The sequence below is a fragment of the Rhopilema esculentum genome, chromosome 6, assembly GCF_057945365.1.
Source record: "Rhopilema esculentum isolate cy_ngs chromosome 6, ASM5794536v1, whole genome shotgun sequence".
Lineage (NCBI taxonomy): Eukaryota > Metazoa > Cnidaria > Scyphozoa > Rhizostomeae > Rhizostomatidae > Rhopilema > Rhopilema esculentum.
Window position 1 is genome coordinate 590866 of NC_142820.1, and position 16924 is coordinate 607789.

A 16924-nucleotide genomic window follows, 5' to 3' on the forward strand; every position below is an offset into this window, starting at 1 on the left:
GATTTGAATTATATTTAGTGTTGGTAATTTAAATAAATTGGTTTTATTTAGCTTGAGTATAGCTACAGATTGCACCAACTTTATATTAAGAAAGAAAGAACAGTGTGTTCCGAGGAGTTATATCCAAAAGTTATATCAAGCTATGTAAATAGTCATCAGAACAAAATTTTGTTTTTATGCAAAGTAGGATTGCGTCCAGCCTCCCTTGATGGTTGATGTTGGGATGAAAGAAATTTCGCTGATGAATTTTAACTGTAGTTTAGATTTGGATGTATGTTTTGGGTGTTGCCCCCATTTCCAAAAGTCTTTGGGGCGAAGCAACGCAAAATTTCCCTAGAGGCTACGCTGCCAGACAGACCATCGACCTCTCTCCCTAGACAGGGCCTTCACCCTCAATCAGGCTAAACGACGATTCCCAATACCCCCAAGGTGCCCTTTCTGCGGTTCCTGCCTCCGCCGCATCATGAAGCTTCCGGCGCCTCTAAAAATATGCTATTTTAAATAAATTTAGTGAAACTGTATACACTGAACTGCTTCAAAACCGAAAAAAACAAACAAGCTTCAAAGCACTAAGGGAAAAAGACTAGCTGTATCCATCAAAAGACTCTGGAAGAGTAAAATCATCAGAGTGGATGGAAAGTTAGCTAAATATGATGAAATTTTCAGAGAATTCGTGTTAGAAAGATTGAAGAAAAAGGGTCCTGCACAAGCTTCATATTTCGTGCGCGCGTGAGTTTTGGATATACTATAAACTCTCCGCTGATATATGAGCATATATTACGTGCTTGAATCTTGACAATTTCCCCAAAAATTACTCGAAACTTAAATGAAGCTTATTAAAATTCAAATTGCAAAGAAATCGGTAATTTTCATCTCGAAAACTCGGTATTAAGGTAATATCAAAATGTTTTTGCCGAAATACGGTAATAGGGAGATTTTCTTGCGGAAACATGGTGTCTGATACCCCCAAGACCCCCCATTATTATGTCATCCTCTGTCATACTTTCATCTTAGCCAACATCCATATCTTTGTCGATCTTTGTTTTGTCCATTCTTTTCATCCGGCTATATTTCGTCCAGTTTGTAATTCCTCTGATCAATGTTGTATTGTAGACGAGATACCTTCGCTTGTCATCTGCTATGTTGATTTTTGCAGCGTGAGAAGCAGAAGATGTTAGAGCTTCTGAAGTAGCGAGCCTAGTCCCCATATAAGAGTGTTTTTGGTTTTGTCAGAAATGTTTTCAAATCGTTCGAAATTTTGTGAAACAAGTCAGGAATTTTTCTGTCCGAAAATGTTTAGTCCGAAATGTATTCTGCTGATTTTTTTGTGTTGCTTGTACATGCTTTGACAAAATATACGCGAGAAATAATAGCAAGTCTGTGTCCGCACTCATACTCGAGTAGGTTCCCCGACCCAGTGGCCCGACCCAGTTCATAAGCAACAACGCGTTCTCAAAGTAGGAAGTGCCTCTTACCAGTTCCGTCTGAAGCTAATGTCTCGAAAGCAGAGATTCACTTTCGTTCAAAAAAACCAGAAGACTTCAAGAGAATGAAGGAAGGTCTTGCTATTACCACAACAAGTAGGCCAACAGCGGGCTTCACTGCTCCAGAATTGACAAGTACAGTGTTGTTTTCCTCAACAGCAAAAAACTTAACAACGCTGATCCCAAACCCTGCAGATATCTCGCTTGCAAGATCGACAGTAATTGTGCTTTGCAGTTTGACGGTCATCCTGTTGCTTCTATCATGTGTGATTGTTTTTGTATACTACTTTAGAACTGGACGGAACCGGTCTCTTGATGCTAGGACAAGAGCCGTTATTCTGTTTCTGACTGCTTTGGTTGCTACAATCGCAGGAGTCTCTGGAACAACAAGTGCCTTGTCAATTTATAGAATTTACATGTTTATTATCGGTCTCAGCGTTGGTCTGGCTTACACATTGGTTGGAGCTTACATGTTTTTCGACAATAGGCCTGCAAACTTTCATGCTGACGGGAAAAAGATACCTCGGCCTATCGGTCACAAGCATGGCAACATGGGCATTGTCATTTGGCTAGTGACGCTGCCGTTGATAGCAATGGAATTTGCGATTCTTCTTGGTAATTTGAGAAGACCGCAGACCACTTTCTATATAGCAGATTACATTGTAGCACTGCTACAGAAATTAACCCAGGCAGCGGTTTATTATTTCAGTGTACGACACAGGTACCCTAGTGCAAAGCTGCCATTTGCTTCGCAATGGTACTTCGCAGTATTGTCTTTATACAATTTTATCATGTGGGACGATTCTATATTGACATCACATATGGATGACAGTTACAGCAAGCAGTTGTACGGAAATGGCTTCACGATCTTCAAGGCAACTTATAACTCTTTGCTGATAGACTATCGTTTGATGTGTTGTCTTCTTTTCGTGGAACATGCAGTTGAGATTAGCCAACAAGCCCTTGTGATTCAAAGCAACAGCAACCACCAAGCTGAAAACTCCCTCACTAATTCTCTGTCCAACGAGGAGACCAATGACGCGTTCCTAAAGTCTGGACAAGTGGTCCAACTTTTGCATCCACACAGCACTCAGGCTATTCACTACACTGGTAAATTTGTCAAAAATTTCAGTCAAACGATATGATGTCATGATATGAAATACTCCCCCCCCCCCTTACTAAAGAAAAATGAACAGGAGAGGGGTCATTTCCGGCTCTTTAAGATTGTCCTGACCAGGCTATAAAGTTTTGCCTCTGCAAAATCAATTCCAAAGATTTTACAAATTATACCAAATTCCAGATGCCTTTCCCTAGAAGTTGATCCTTCAAATTATACAACATAACATGTAGTAGACCACGAAGCTTTTCCAATCAATATGATAATTTTATTTGAGAAATTAACTTCATTCCAGGTAATTTAAACGCAAGTTGATATTTAGCAAAAAAATTTAAAATACACTTCAAAATGTTATAACAAATAAAGTGAAAGCACTTGTCACATCCATGGCAAGAATTTTCTGTCAGTGATCTATGCAAAGTTTGAGTGTACCAAGTTCTTCTTTTAAAGTTTCGAGGTTCTTTACCGCCAAATTTGTATTAGACCCATTAGGGTTTCGTGTTTATACCCATAAGAGGGCAAGCTTCTCCTGCGGGAGAATTATTCCTTAATCTGTGATATTCACTAAACCAAAAAACAATATTAACCTGGTGACTGTTTTCTCCATTTTTCTTCGATGGGAGAAACCCTCTTTGCCCTCTGGTAACACCCCTGATTCCTGACAACGCTCAATGACTTTGCCAAATATACTTAAGGCCGGTTTCTGCGTTTAGTCTCATTATGTTTGTTGTCATTGCAGGAGGCGGTTACCTTGTTGGTTTGTTGTGCTTTGCTCTCCAAGCAGTGAATGGACTGCAGTACCTGGGGTTTGTCGGTCCTTGGGCCAGCTGCATGGCAATGGCTGCTCATGTGTTAATGTTCATCCTGGGGATGATATTCCTTAAGGTCAACAGCCTTGACAAGGATCTCGACAGGTGGAAGGAGTCCAATTCGAAGGCAATCGACGTAATGGTTGGTATCATGGGTGGGGTTGGCTTTACCTTCATGATCGTTAGGGCGCTGATTACATCACACATGGCCACGTTTTACAGCGAAACAAATTTGACGTCATACCTATCAATGACTGCAGGAAAAAACTGTTTGAATGCAATCGGATTGTTGTTCCAGTTTTACATGTTCATGAAGGTCCCTTTTAATGCGTGTTCACAAAGACAAAATGAATCCCTTGCCGTGAACCATTTCTTAGTTCCTGCCTTGACAATGGTTCAGCTGGCTTTATTTGTCACCGCTGTAGTGGACCAATACGATGGCATTGTTGAAAAGCTGCTATCGCGTGCCAATCTTGGTCCAGCAATGCTCTTTTTCCTTGGCATCGGTGCCCCCCTATACCTTGGTTTCTGTCTCCATATGTTCCTTCATTTCCTGATCGTAAGACGAGACATGACGACAAAGAAAGTTCGCATTGCTTACGTTATGGAGGAACCATCCGGTGGTGATCACAGGGGTTACACGCCGCAAAATATTAGTGGATCACAAACGCTGGTCACATCGAATGAACAATCAGAATTATTGAGGCCTCTTGTTTAACACATTTGCTTCGTGGGCAGTGGCAGAAATTTAGCATTTTGAGAGGAGAATAGTGTGTTATGTTGTTTGAACGCTTTTTCTACATCCCAGGTCAAAATGATTTGTTTTGAGATATTTTTCGAGTGATGCTACTCCTCCAACCATAATTTTTTTCACTGCCCGGCGGGTTTTACTTTGGATGTAACTCAAAAAATGGATAAAAATGTAGATAGTTTATACGCTGTAGGTTTGCATCTGTTAGAAAATTAACGGAACGAAGGGTGAAATTATTTCTTTGCATTGTAATCGCATTATATGCTATAAAACAAAAAAATAGAAATAATTATAGCAATTTTTGTGCATGAAAACGACCAGTGGTCTTTTCCTATCCTTTGTCTCAAATGAAAGAATAAGAAAGAATTTGTCTATGCAATATGTTCATGTCGTTGCGGAGTGCACGCTTTGACTTTCTCTTATTTCGAGAATGTACGACAAAGAAGACTGCGAACGTCTATCGCAAATCTAGTGTATGCGAAGTGTTTAGTATAAAAATTATAAGAGGCCCAAAGCACCACTATTCACATCATATATAGCTTTGTAAACACGTAAATGTGCATGGCGTTTTCAAAACATCTTGCCAAAGGGATTTCATTTAATTGTAAAAGTCTGAAAATTGATATTTACTTTACCTATGGAACAGATTTCTAGAATGATTACAAATTAATATCCAATAGATATATCAGGAAAATGCGTTTCTTTGTTCGAATTTAGATTTGTTCAATTTGTAGTTGAAATATTTTGTTTCATTGATTTTATAATTTCATAAACTTTGTGATAGTTGTTTTGGATATAATCCAACTGTCTTCAAGCGATGGGTGGAATATAGGAAGCAGGGGCGTTGCGACCGAGGGGTGTCGCACCCCTTCCCCCCAATAGTATCCCAATAGAAATATTAAGGTAAAATCTGCTCGGTGGAAGAAACGCTTTATGTATTTCAGAGACCTTCATGTCATAAAATCAATAAAGGATCAAGCAAAGGTAGTTGCTCCGTTGGTTAAATATGATATTCCTTGATATGAATAAAGGTAAACAAAGTAATGATTTGAGGATTTGAAGATTGCTTGTTGGCAATAAATCTAAAAATCCAGGCCCTCTTTAGGTAAAATTGTGCCTTGTGTCCATTTCGTTCATCTCAATAGGAAATTTCAAGTAAAATCTGCTCGGTGGAAGAAACGCTTTATGTATTTCAGAGACCTTCATGTCATAAAATCAACAAAGGATCAAGCAAAGGAAGCTGGTCCGTGCATGTTGTATTCACTCTTTTTATAAGAACCAGTGAATTTAGGTCCAGGCTGACTGTCCTTAATTATTGCAAAAATCTGAAGCTGGGTTGTTCTTGATTTGTTCTTAAATATTAGGGTATAAGCAGTGCGATAGCTAGCCAGCAAGGTGAATGTGACAGGCTTCATTTGTCGACAAGATTGAATATTAACCGAAAAGCACCCACACATGGCTAAATTATCTCGTTTTGGGGATAGAATGTTGTTCAAAATTGCATTTTACTCATCTTAGCTTGTTCTTTTTTTCTCAACTTTGACCAATTTTGATGTTCGTGTCTTTATAAAATTGTTTTTATAAATAAAAAGAGCGTAGGGACAAAGTTTTGAATGTGCAGGGTATGTACAGTTGGCAAGCTTCTACCCTTTTTAAACGGTGTCGATGTCGACTTTAGGGTCCTTTCGTCCTTTCTCTCTTTGCAAAGCCCCACCTTGAAAGTCATAGTTTTCTTCTCCATATGTTTCTTCTCTAAGAGCTCGTTCTTTGAAATCATCTTCTTTTTTCTGGATCTCCATTTGCACTAATTGTTGTTTTTATTTGAACGATATGCTGCTGGTAATAAATTGCAAATGCCAGCAGTTCTTTCCTGAAAATTTCTGAGAAATCTAGCGGAAAATTTAGCGAATAAACGAGAAATCTTGAAAAGAAGGCTCTTTGCTCTCCTGCATCATGGCTCTAGCTTCGCTAAATCCTGATACAGATCTCTATTCTTTGAGAACCTTCTGTCAATCTCCTCCCATATGAGTTCGAGACTGTTACCAGATGGTAGTGACGACTCCTTATTCTATCTTTTCTGAATTTCTTGTTTTGAATTTTACATTATTTTTACACATTGGAGCCCCCCCCCCCCCAAATAATTGCAACCTAAGCTTTTTATCCTGTATAACAGTGTACTACAGGACCGGCGAAACGTGTTTGAAAGTGGAGGGGCTAAAATATCAAAGTCTTGAAAGGCCGCCACCATGATTGGCGGCAAGAAAATTTTTAGAATTATGGTTTCTTAGGGATGGCCAGAAACTGTATCTAAAATGAATTTTGACTGAAGGTGTCGCATAGTCGCGTCTATTGTGATGTTGACTTGAAATAGAAAAGTTTTGCTAAGATTTAGAATAACCACTATCATATAGCTCGTAATGAAACCTTTTTTTAAAATTTAAAAGTACCCGTAATAAGATGGAAGAGAAAAATAAATGAAACACGGATTAATAAAAAAACATGAACGTTGAAATATCAACAGAAGAACTATCAACTTAAAAATTAAAAAGTTAAGCAATTTTGTACAGTTAAGATATAACTTTGTAACATCTAATCTTAACTTTTTCGGAAATTAAGTGCTTTAACAAAAGTTTGCAAAAAACGCTCAAACTGGGCTTGTCAAAATGAGTTTGAATAGAATTTATAATTGCGTCGATATTCTCTCTTTCTTAGTAGGAATGGATTATCCAAACGACCAAACTCTGAAGTTTTCTTGATGATACTTTTTAAGTGTCAAGTTTAGGCAATGGAAAAACCGAAACTCCGTCAATTTGTGCTGGCACCAAGTTATTCTGGACTAGGTTTCTCGATCTATTTGCTAAGCCATGCCGTTACTCGTTGTAAAACTCGTTGTAAAGCTAAGGACACATTTAAGAGAATACTAGGCAAAGTTACTTACAGAATCATACTAAATTTATTTCCGCTTTTGCCTAAAAAATTTTCTTCAGCTCTGCAGAAAAGTGGGAGTCTTTGTTGTGATTGTTAAATTATCCCTTTTCCCCTTCTAAGTCTCTATAAAGCCCGTTGTTGGACCCCCTTTCATTTCCAAGAAGCTTGCATACTGTCACTCGTGTAGCCTGATCTCAGTGACAGGCAGTAGTGACAGGGTGGCAGTGACGGAGGAGCTTTCTGTTGCTGCTGTGCAGTGCCAAGTGCCCCCAGATTTCAAATTATAAAACATTCCGTTCACGTTTTCATTTCAAGGACCATGGAGAAGAAACCACTCAAGCCATATACAGGACAAGATTCCAAGCAAGGCCTATCGTTTGGAGGAGGAAAAGTAACAGGTTTCAAGCGTCACCACCATCGCAAACGCAGTTTCTCCTTTGCAAAAAACAATCCTGCAAAGATCAGGAGGACTTCTCAGTCGCTGTCCTTGAAAGCGCCACTCGTTGCACTGAACGAAAAATATGGCAAAGTAGAATTTGACATCAAGCCAAAAGGTGAAGGATTTGATGCAGGATTCGAAGCGAGATTTTTATACAATGGCCAAGAATATGTTGGATATGGTATCTCTAAGAAATCTGCTAAGACAGAGGCAGCTAAGAAATGTTTACAGTTTAACGAGATACCTTATCTTGAAATTCCTGATCGAGGAGATATACTTTCTGCTGGTGGAGAGAAACCTGCCAGTCCTTATGTCAGCGAATCTGAACCCTTTTCTTACTTTCCCGAAGGCTACACCGATTTTTCAGCGGATGCAGCAACCGCTGAGATACCCCAACTTACAAAACCTCTAAAGAATAAAGAAGTCGATTTGCAAAGAGCGGTGGAGTCGCCGAGTATGGTACTTAACGAGCTGATACCAGGGCTTTCAAAGAGATTAGAATGGGTAGAAACAAAGTCAAAGACAAAGTTTTGCTGTAGAATCAACCTGAGAGGTCATACTTTTGAAGGTACTGGCTTGGGAAAGAAAGCTGCAAGGAAAAAATTAGCAAATAACGTTCTGTCAAATTTTTTTGGCGTTCGTTTTCCCACAAAAGGAAAATCAATTTCAGTTGAAGATAGAAAAGCTTCTGTTCTTGGGAAAATGCATGCATATGCTCGAGTTAAACACATTGATCCTTCAAGTAAATATGAATTTGAAAGTATTGCTGATGGTGACAAGTTACTGAGCAAGGCAAAGTTGTTTATGTGTGGGAAGGAATATGAATGTGTTCATTCAGGAAAAGAAAAGGCAAAATTCCAGGTTGCAAAATTGGGCCTAAAAGACAATGAAGACATAGAAAAGAGTAATTTGACAATTGTAGAGAGAATTATTGATACTTCAAAACACCCATTTCAGATGTTCCATGAGTATTATGGATCTCTAGAGCTCATGGAGCAAGAGTTAACTGACCAGAAAGTTCCATATTTTTTGCAAGGAATGATAATTAATGGGCAGTACATTGTAGCAGAAGCTAAATCAAAGAAGAGAGCAAAGATTAAACTTGCTTTAAAAGTTTTTGAGAGAAACCATGGGATAAATGTAGATGCATGGAGTTCATTGAAAGATGATATTAAAGCAGAGTACCTTGCTGAAAAAGATAATCCTGATCCCCAAATTGCTCTTTCCAATTTGACTGATGTTGATATTTTGACTGATGTTAATGTCTTGACTGATGTAGAAGAAATAAGCGATCAACAAGCTTATCCATCAAGAGATGTACCCATGGTACTACCAACAGGGAATCAAGGCCAGTGTGAAAAGAACTCAGTTAGCATCCTCAATGAGTTGCACCCAGGAGTAGATTTTGTATACACAGAAGAGAATTTTGGAAACAATAGAATACAGTACAAATGTGTAGTAACAGTGGGGGACAAAACATTTGATGGAGTTGGTTATTCTAAAAAAGCTGCAAAACTTGTAGCTGCCTCGAAAGCATTGGAAGTCATTTATGGAATTGATGCATCAATTAATGAGATAGGTATCAAGACATCTCATAATAATTTTGACATTTCTGTGGAGTTTGCTGATAAAGTTTTGGATGCTATCAATGCTAAGTTCAGCAGTGTTTTTCAGAGTGATACCCCATACAAAGTTATAGCATCAGTTGTTATGACAAAAGAGGTTGGTGGTGTTATGATAGATGCATTTGAGATACTAAGTATTGCAACAGGAACAAAATGTATAAGTGGTGAAAGCATAAACTGCTCAGGCCAGGTCTTAAATGATTGTCATGCTGAAGTGATTGCAGGTCGTTGCCTCAAGCAATTCTTTTTTGATCAGTTGCATTTAGCAGCAAGTGACAAAGAAAGCTGCTTTCAAAGAGATCCTGATTCTCAGTTATTTCAAATGAAGCCTGATCTGCATTTGTTTCTCTACATCAACACAGCTCCTTGTGGAGATGGAAGAGTTTATAGCGCTGAAATATCATCAAACAACAAAACAGTTGGCATACTAAGAACCAAAGTTGAAAATGGTCAGGGTAAGTTTGAAAGTATTTATTTGTGCAAAGGTTATTTTACCCATCAAATTACTCATCAAAAGGCATGACCACTAAAAGTATATATGTTCTAAAAATCCACATTGTTAATTTTAAAAAGGTGTCTTTCTTTAAGTGGAGTCTCGGCCCACCATCTTTTTCCTGATAGCAGATCTTATAGAAACTGGAAAACTCATACCTTCTTGCTGTTTAACCAAAGTTTGTAGTATAGCACCACAAATTTTATTTGCAATCCACTTTGCAATGATATTAGTTTGAGTGGGTTAAATACAAGGGCCAGGACTGTTGAATGCAGCATAAGTTTAACAATAACACCAGTAGCGGCTGGCACGAAAATAAGATGGTACTAGTAAAGCAAAAAAACTTTTAGCAGAGCAAACCAGCCAGAGGAAGGGTTGTACAAGGGTGTGGTCCCTGGAGAATATTTGTTCTTATAACTAATATGGCCAAATTGACTTTTAATGACAGGTCAGGAGTTTTCACACAATACCTCGGTTTGTTTGATGTCATGTGAAATTGCCAGCTGCAGGGGTTAAATGGCCTTGCAGAATTTTATCACTAGAAAGAGGAATCTAGTACTGCGAACAATTTTTCATAGTTGGATTGTCAATAGACAAACAGTTCTATATCACGTTGAGTCACAAAGGACAATGAGACAGACCTCTGCAATACTGAATGATTGAGGTCTAGTACCTTGGTGTACATAAAAGGCTTATTCAATGCCAACTTTTCAATGGGGAGGAGGGTCAGAATGAAGATAAATGGTGTATTCCACTGCTTTTCCCTTTTTTACCATTAATTCAATTATCATAAAAAGCAAAATCAAATATACAATGCAAAAATATTTTGAGCTTTCAAAATAAAATGATACTAGTCTTTCAAAATAAAATGGTACATCTATCAAAATTGTTCTTGGGGGAAGGGGATGGGAGTAATGATATTTGAGGAAAGAAATAGAAAACATAATGCCCTTTTTCTCAGCATTCCAAATGGTTTTGGTAAGCATTCAGCTGGTCACAGCCAAGAAATTGTTATGAAAAAGAGGCAACGGACAAAAGAGCAAAATAAATTTTTGGCAATTCTAAGAAACCAAAGTCCCATCCCTTTGAAAAGGAAATTGTATCAGACTAATACCTTAAATGCCAGCCCAAGCTGCCACAGGTCTCCCCTGGCTTCATTGCAGGCCTCTCCAGGAAAAAAATGCAGGGTGTAAAAAGCCCGTGCCAGTTTGGCTGCGTGGGCTATTTAGCCCTTGCAGAACTGTTGCTAATATTTTTATATTTGTGTATTTACAAAGGAAAAAATACATTACCTTGCCTATTCTTTTAAACATTATTCACATCATTTTTTGTGTATTTCTACCTTTAAATTTTGTATTACCACTCTTTAAAACGAGACAAAAGAGGAACATAACTTTTGGAATATAGCAAAGTTTTGTTAGTTTTTGCCAGTCACCAAGTTCCCTTGATCCAGCTGAGTATTCAGAAGACGTAGCATATGCTGGAACGTGACGATGCATTCATGACATTCACAAATTGACCTTGGATGGCTTTGAAGTAATGTTAATGTACAAGGAATGCTGATCTAGGCAAGAAGTTACTGATATTGGGAACTGAACCAATATTGGGAACTGAACCAGCACTCGTGCATCAAGCCGCATTAACAACTGATTAACAGAAGCCTTTCGGGCCACACAAAAATACCTTCCGGGCCATGGGTTGCCGACCCCTGGGCTAGGCGGTTGCCTCTGTCATTGTAGTAGTTGCCTCCTTCAGTTGCCTCCAATCTGTAGTATAATGGGATTTTTGTGTTTTTTCACATTACTGTTATTGTTTGTTTTTTGTTTTAAATGTACTGTTTTCTTCTTGTGTCAGGTTTTGGTTGTTTCAAACCACTCAAAATCCCTTGGAAATCAGTTGAAATAGTTGACTTTTGGTATCTAGAAGTTGCTACTTTTGTTGTGGTTGCTTTATGTCTACTGCTTAGTGCAGAGGATAAAACTTTCAACAAAAGGCAATTTCCAAGATTGATTTACAAGGGATGTTGAATACATTGAAACTTAAGAGCAGTTCAGTTAGGCTCATATGCTGGTATAGTTTTTAATAAAAGCAATAAAAATTATGTCAATAGCAAGTCATTTGAGCCAATCTGAGCTGCTTTCTAGTCTCAAGGTAGTTTTGTAATTGTTGCTGCTTAGAGACCTGAGGAACAAACTGAATTTTGGCAAGAAATCCATCATGTGTGTGAGGTAACAATATAGACAAAGCATTTGAATTTGATTTTTTGATCAAACTTTAATGTTTTTAAAAATCAAATTCAAAGTTATCTTTGATTGAATAAATTTTACACTAATTGTACACTCACGTATTCAAATTGTATAGAAATATTCATGCTTTTGCAGGATCCTCTTTCTGTGAACATTTTACTTGAAAAAATATAATTTAGATTCACATAAAAGAAAGCTAACGTAAACTTGATTGATTAATTAAATATGGCCAAAATCAAAGTTTCTGCTGTAGACCAAAATTGTTTTTTACTAATCATGAATAAACAGAGTGAAGAAGCAAATGTTTTCTTTTTGTCATCATAAAGTTGATTGTGATAAGGTTTTCCTGAGAAGGGCTAAGTTACATGTAATTTCATTAGCATGATATAAGGAATCCAACCTGCATTCTACTACTAATTACATCACAAGCTCTCATCCTGAATTATGATCTTCTACTGTGTAGGCACAATACCTGTTCCAGAAGCTGGGTTGCAAACTACTGATGGCATTCTTGCAGGAGAAAGGTTATTGACCATGTCATGCAGTGACAAACTCATGAAATGGAATGTGCTTGGAATCCAGGGCTCCATTCTAACAAATTTCATGAAGCCTGTTTATCTGACTGGCCTTATTGTTGGTGATAAATATCACTATGAACACTTCACAAGATCCTTGTACTCAAGAGTGGCCGATGTTCAAGGTCAGTAGCACTATTACTGCCATTGATCATTATTGATTTTATCTGTTCCCTTCAGTCTTTGTCTGCCTGTCTTCATTCTTTGATTTAGAGTATCATGGGAATAATATGAGCTGCTCTGTAAAAGCCAATTTTCTGGTACACCTTATCAAGTCCAACAATGACTGTATATGGTTGAATATCACTATCTCTAATCCTAAAAAGATCAAAGTAATGACCCAGAACACACAGCTTTTTGGTACCCTATGGACTTTTGTTTTTGGCTCAGATAGCTTGATTGTAGTGTTTGTGCTCATTGTAGCTGTGCTAGAGTAGGCATTACCTTCTCATTAATAAGGCCATAGTACCAAGCAAGTATGCATTGGTCTTTTGAGTATTTAAACATAATGTTAGTGTAGTTTCTTCTTCGCACATTGAAAGGCAACATGGAATTGGAGAGTAGAGTTTTTTTTCAACCCTACCCACTCATCACATGCCTTGTTATTTCTGTGGGCATGTTAGCTTTAAATTGTTTTATTCATGTATTAATTAATGGCTAAATGGCTACAGTTTTAGGCCATTGTTGTTTTATCTTCTAAACCCACTTGTGTCTCTAAGCAGGCATGAAAGCAACTTCTGTGATGCACTTAGTCTAACCTGTCAAGAGCAATTATTGAAATTACTTGGAACTTAATTGTTAAAGGTGCACTAGACTGTCTAGTCTAGACAGGGCATTTAAGGTGTGACATCAAAATGAGGGCTTTTTCATAGTCTGTTTGTAGAAATTCTTATAGTAAAATTACCCAATTTTATTAAAAAAGGGACAATATCGTTTTTACAAATGTCTTTTTAGGAGATTAGCCCTTTAAAACATAAAATCAGAAAGATCAAGGGGGCCAAAAAATCAAATCTTACATGCACAGAAATCGCATTTGTCCCATCCTAGAATATCTGCATCCATCAGCCACTCCTATTTAAAATTTATGTAGCCTGTAATTTATACTGAATTTCTGTGAGAAAGCAGCTTGTTGGCTCCCTGTTGCTGCATATCTACATTGAGTGGTCAAGTAAAAACCAAGTAATCATGTCCAGACCATTTTATTTCATGAGCATGCCTTTTCCTGAACTCTTTGTCACACTTCTCAACAGCTTTTATCACAGTATGACAAGGGGAAAATAACATTTTTGACAAAAAGCAATGGAAGAAAATCTTTGATATTGACTTAAAAGTGATTTTGTTAAATGTGCAGCTCCAAAAGCAATTTGCCTCTATGAACATGAACCCAATTTTTTTCTTTTGACCGTTTTTATTTTTATTCGATTACATCATATTCTATGTTTCAGGACTCCCTTCCCCATTTAAAGTTGTACGGCCTGATTTTGGAACTCCATCCAAGAAAGAAAGCAGGAATACCTCAAAAGCAACAAACAACAGTTATAACTGGTATTATGGACAAACAACGATGGAAGTTATAAATGGGGTGACTGGCAGGACACCTGTGGCAACACCATCACGTCTATCCAAATCAACATCTTACAAAAAGTATTGTGAACTTATGGAGATGACAAAAACAAAACAGGTGGCAGCATCTTATCATGATGCTAAAGAACAAGCAACTGGCTACCAAACATCAAAGCATTTATTATTCAAACATTTAGAAGATAAAGGTTATGGAAAGTGGGTTGGAAAACCAGCAGAGCAGGACTCTTTTCATTAAAAACAGCTAGAGAAAACAATAGATTTATGTTTCATTTATTGTTTTGATACAGACAATATGTAATGATGTTTTGTTGCTAGCTGATTGCTGGCTTTTTGCTATTTACAGTGTACAAGAAAATAAAACCCTTTTAGGCATTTTTGTAAAATTGAATGTTTTCACATATTCAATGGATGATTTCAATTGTTCCTCCTACAATAGTTATTGTGAGTTACATGTTATTTATAAAAAAATATGGGAATACAAAACTTGGTAACTTTTTAAAGGAGGTGTTATGGTCAATTTTATTCCAACAAAACGATTATCGATATCCTTGGATGCAGTACCACAGAGAATAGATCCTGGAATCCTGTTACTCTCAAAAAACTCCCGGATAAATAGCATGAGCTTTTATTTCAGTAACTACACATCAGGGTAAATTGTTTTGACAACCTCGCCTACTTATGTTAAATAATAGCATGTTTAGAATAATTTCTGAGCTGAAACGTGAACATTTATTTACAATATTGATGTATTTTGTTGTGTTGACATCTAATTTCTGTCTTAATGGCTTTTGTACTTAATGGCTTAATGCCATGTGAGAACTGCCTGTGTTCATTTTCTTTTTGTTGTCCTACAAACAATGGGGTTGTGGCTGCGAGGGCCAGGAGGCACATGCCCCTCCAGCAACCAGGAATCAAGGGGTGCGAAAGGTGGTCCAACTTTTCAAAAGGGGGCCAAAATCAAGTGGAAAACAAATGCGAACGAAGAAATCCACTTGACATAGCCGAGCTCCGAAGTATTTGATATGAAGTTGTTCGTGAGATGAATCATGCCCAGGGTTGGTAGATTCTATTGGGGCTTCGAGCCAAATCAATGTTGGAAAAAAGCCAAATAAAGCCAAAATGTAAACGAGGCAGAAAAACAAAAGAACATTTCAAGTTGTAAACGAGGCTAGAAGTAACTATTTTGTTCAATCCATAGGGTGCTTGACCCCCTTTAACCCTTACGTATTTCTCTACCCATGGCTTAAATTATCCACTCTTGTGAAAATGCTTAGGTATTCTTCAACTGACTGATGGAACACTTTTTCATTGTATTCATAGAATTCTAACACATGATGTACATGTAAGTGAACGCATTTTTAGTAAAATTAAAACAAAGCAACTGGGGAGCAAACAGAAAATTTTAGGCTTAGCCGTTTTTGCTATCAGAATATTTACCCTTCCCTCGACATTTTATCATTGGATTTAGAAAAAGTACAAAGTCAGTCCATACGACACAACATCCTCCAAGTCCCCCTCCCCCCTTTTCGCGTCGCGGTCATTAAACCCTGCTTCAACAGGCAGAAAGAATGAAGAACAAAGCGAAAACCACGTAACAATCGGACAAGATGGATAAAATCGCAGATGTACAAAAAAGTGTCAAAATCACAGTAAAATATATGCATTAACTGCTAGAATATATGTCAATTTCTGTTAGAATGATGAAAAAAAGGTAGGTAGGAAATAAGTACTTATATACCCGTACTTGTGGGAAAAAGCCAAAATTAAGCCAAAAAATGACTTTAAGCCAAAAGGAATTTCTGAAGCCAAACAAGTTCGAGAAAAGCGAAATTTCTGGAATTTGGCTTAAACAAGCCAATATACCAACCCTGATCATGCCTGTCTTCCAGACCTGCACTAGCCCCCGTTTAAGGGTCATTGCACATGCACATTATCAGTTGCAGCCCTGGCAGAAAGTTCAAGAGTTGTGTGGTCACAGGCAGAACCGTTGTACAAATACTATTATTAATGCGCATGAACAAAAAGACTTTCTCTCGTCTCTTTCTTTCTCCCCCCGCACTACCGCGTCATACATTGCTCATGTTTTATTGTTAAACGTGTTCCTAAGATTTTGCAATACTCTTAGCATCTACATGTCGCGATCTTTTCAAATGCAAAACGGATAAAACTATGGTACATAATAATAAAAATAAGCAATATGAATATTTTCTTATATCTCTATTGGGCCCAAAGCGTCGTCGTATTTCAAGTGCAGTTTCTGGTCACCCCTAAAAGTTATACTTTCAAAATTTTTCTTGTCATCAGTCATGGTGGCGGCTTTCACTAAACCCTTTCATTGAAATTTTCGAGATTCTTTTCGTAATGATAAAGAACAATTTATGAATATTTCCATGAATCTTCCTGGTTTCTAAATCTATGTTGAAAATTTTTTAGATGAGTTTTTAGAGTTTCAAGAACGTCATATTTGTAAAATTTTTCTTGTTGCTAAAAATTGTGGCGCCCTTCATGAAACCCCTGAACAATGAAACCATTATGCCTCCCCCCCCCCATTTTCAAACACACTTCGCCTGCCCTGATAGCGTTGTACCATGGGCTTAACTTTAGGGGGCGCCAAAAAAGGTTGGTGTTCTTCTAGCCAATTTTGAGCCACCATGCCACTGCCTACAAACACAAGTTCAATATGCACAACATCTATTCAGTATGAGATCTACCTAGATATGTCCCAGTCCGAAGAGTAGGCTCTTTCATAAAACAGCCAACACAATTTTTAAAAGTATATGCGCATATGAAGCTGTTTTATTTCAGTTTAGGTTTCAGAGTATCTTCTGACAAGAAATATGGACAACACCAACACACAAACAGACAGACCCAAG

The 16924-nt window shown here is 37.6% G+C and overlaps 2 protein-coding genes across 4 annotated transcripts; both read left to right on the forward strand.

The window, feature by feature from the left end:
• On the forward strand, positions 1-6343 carry LOC135686079 (uncharacterized). The gene is made up of 2 exons (XM_065202240.2): positions 1-2594; positions 3341-6343. Exons 1-2 carry the CDS (start codon positions 1550-1552, stop codon positions 4126-4128), a joined length of 1833 nt encoding a protein of 610 aa, XP_065058312.1. The 5' UTR covers positions 1-1549; the 3' UTR covers positions 4129-6343.
• A 1019-nt stretch (positions 6344-7362) lies between these two features.
• Positions 7363-14870, forward strand: LOC135686077 (double-stranded RNA-specific editase Adar). Of its 3 annotated transcripts, none has more exons than XR_016143820.1 (3): positions 7363-9608; positions 10225-10390; positions 11501-11600. XR_016143820.1 is itself a non-coding variant. In XM_065202237.2 (3 exons), the coding sequence occupies exons 1-3, from the start codon at positions 7409-7411 to the stop codon at positions 14284-14286; spliced, it is 2811 nt and encodes a 936-aa protein (XP_065058309.1). In that variant the 5' UTR covers positions 7366-7408; the 3' UTR covers positions 14287-14870. The 3 variants fall into 3 exon arrangements, 2 of the variants coding, with proteins under 2 accessions (XP_065058310.1, XP_065058309.1); XM_065202237.2 differs by lacking the exons at positions 10225-10390; positions 11501-11600 and adding exons at positions 12356-12592; positions 13913-14870 and having other exon boundaries at positions 7366-9608; XM_065202238.2 differs by lacking the exon at positions 10225-10390 and having other exon boundaries at positions 11501-11874.
• Positions 14871-16924: the final 2054 nt, after the last annotated feature.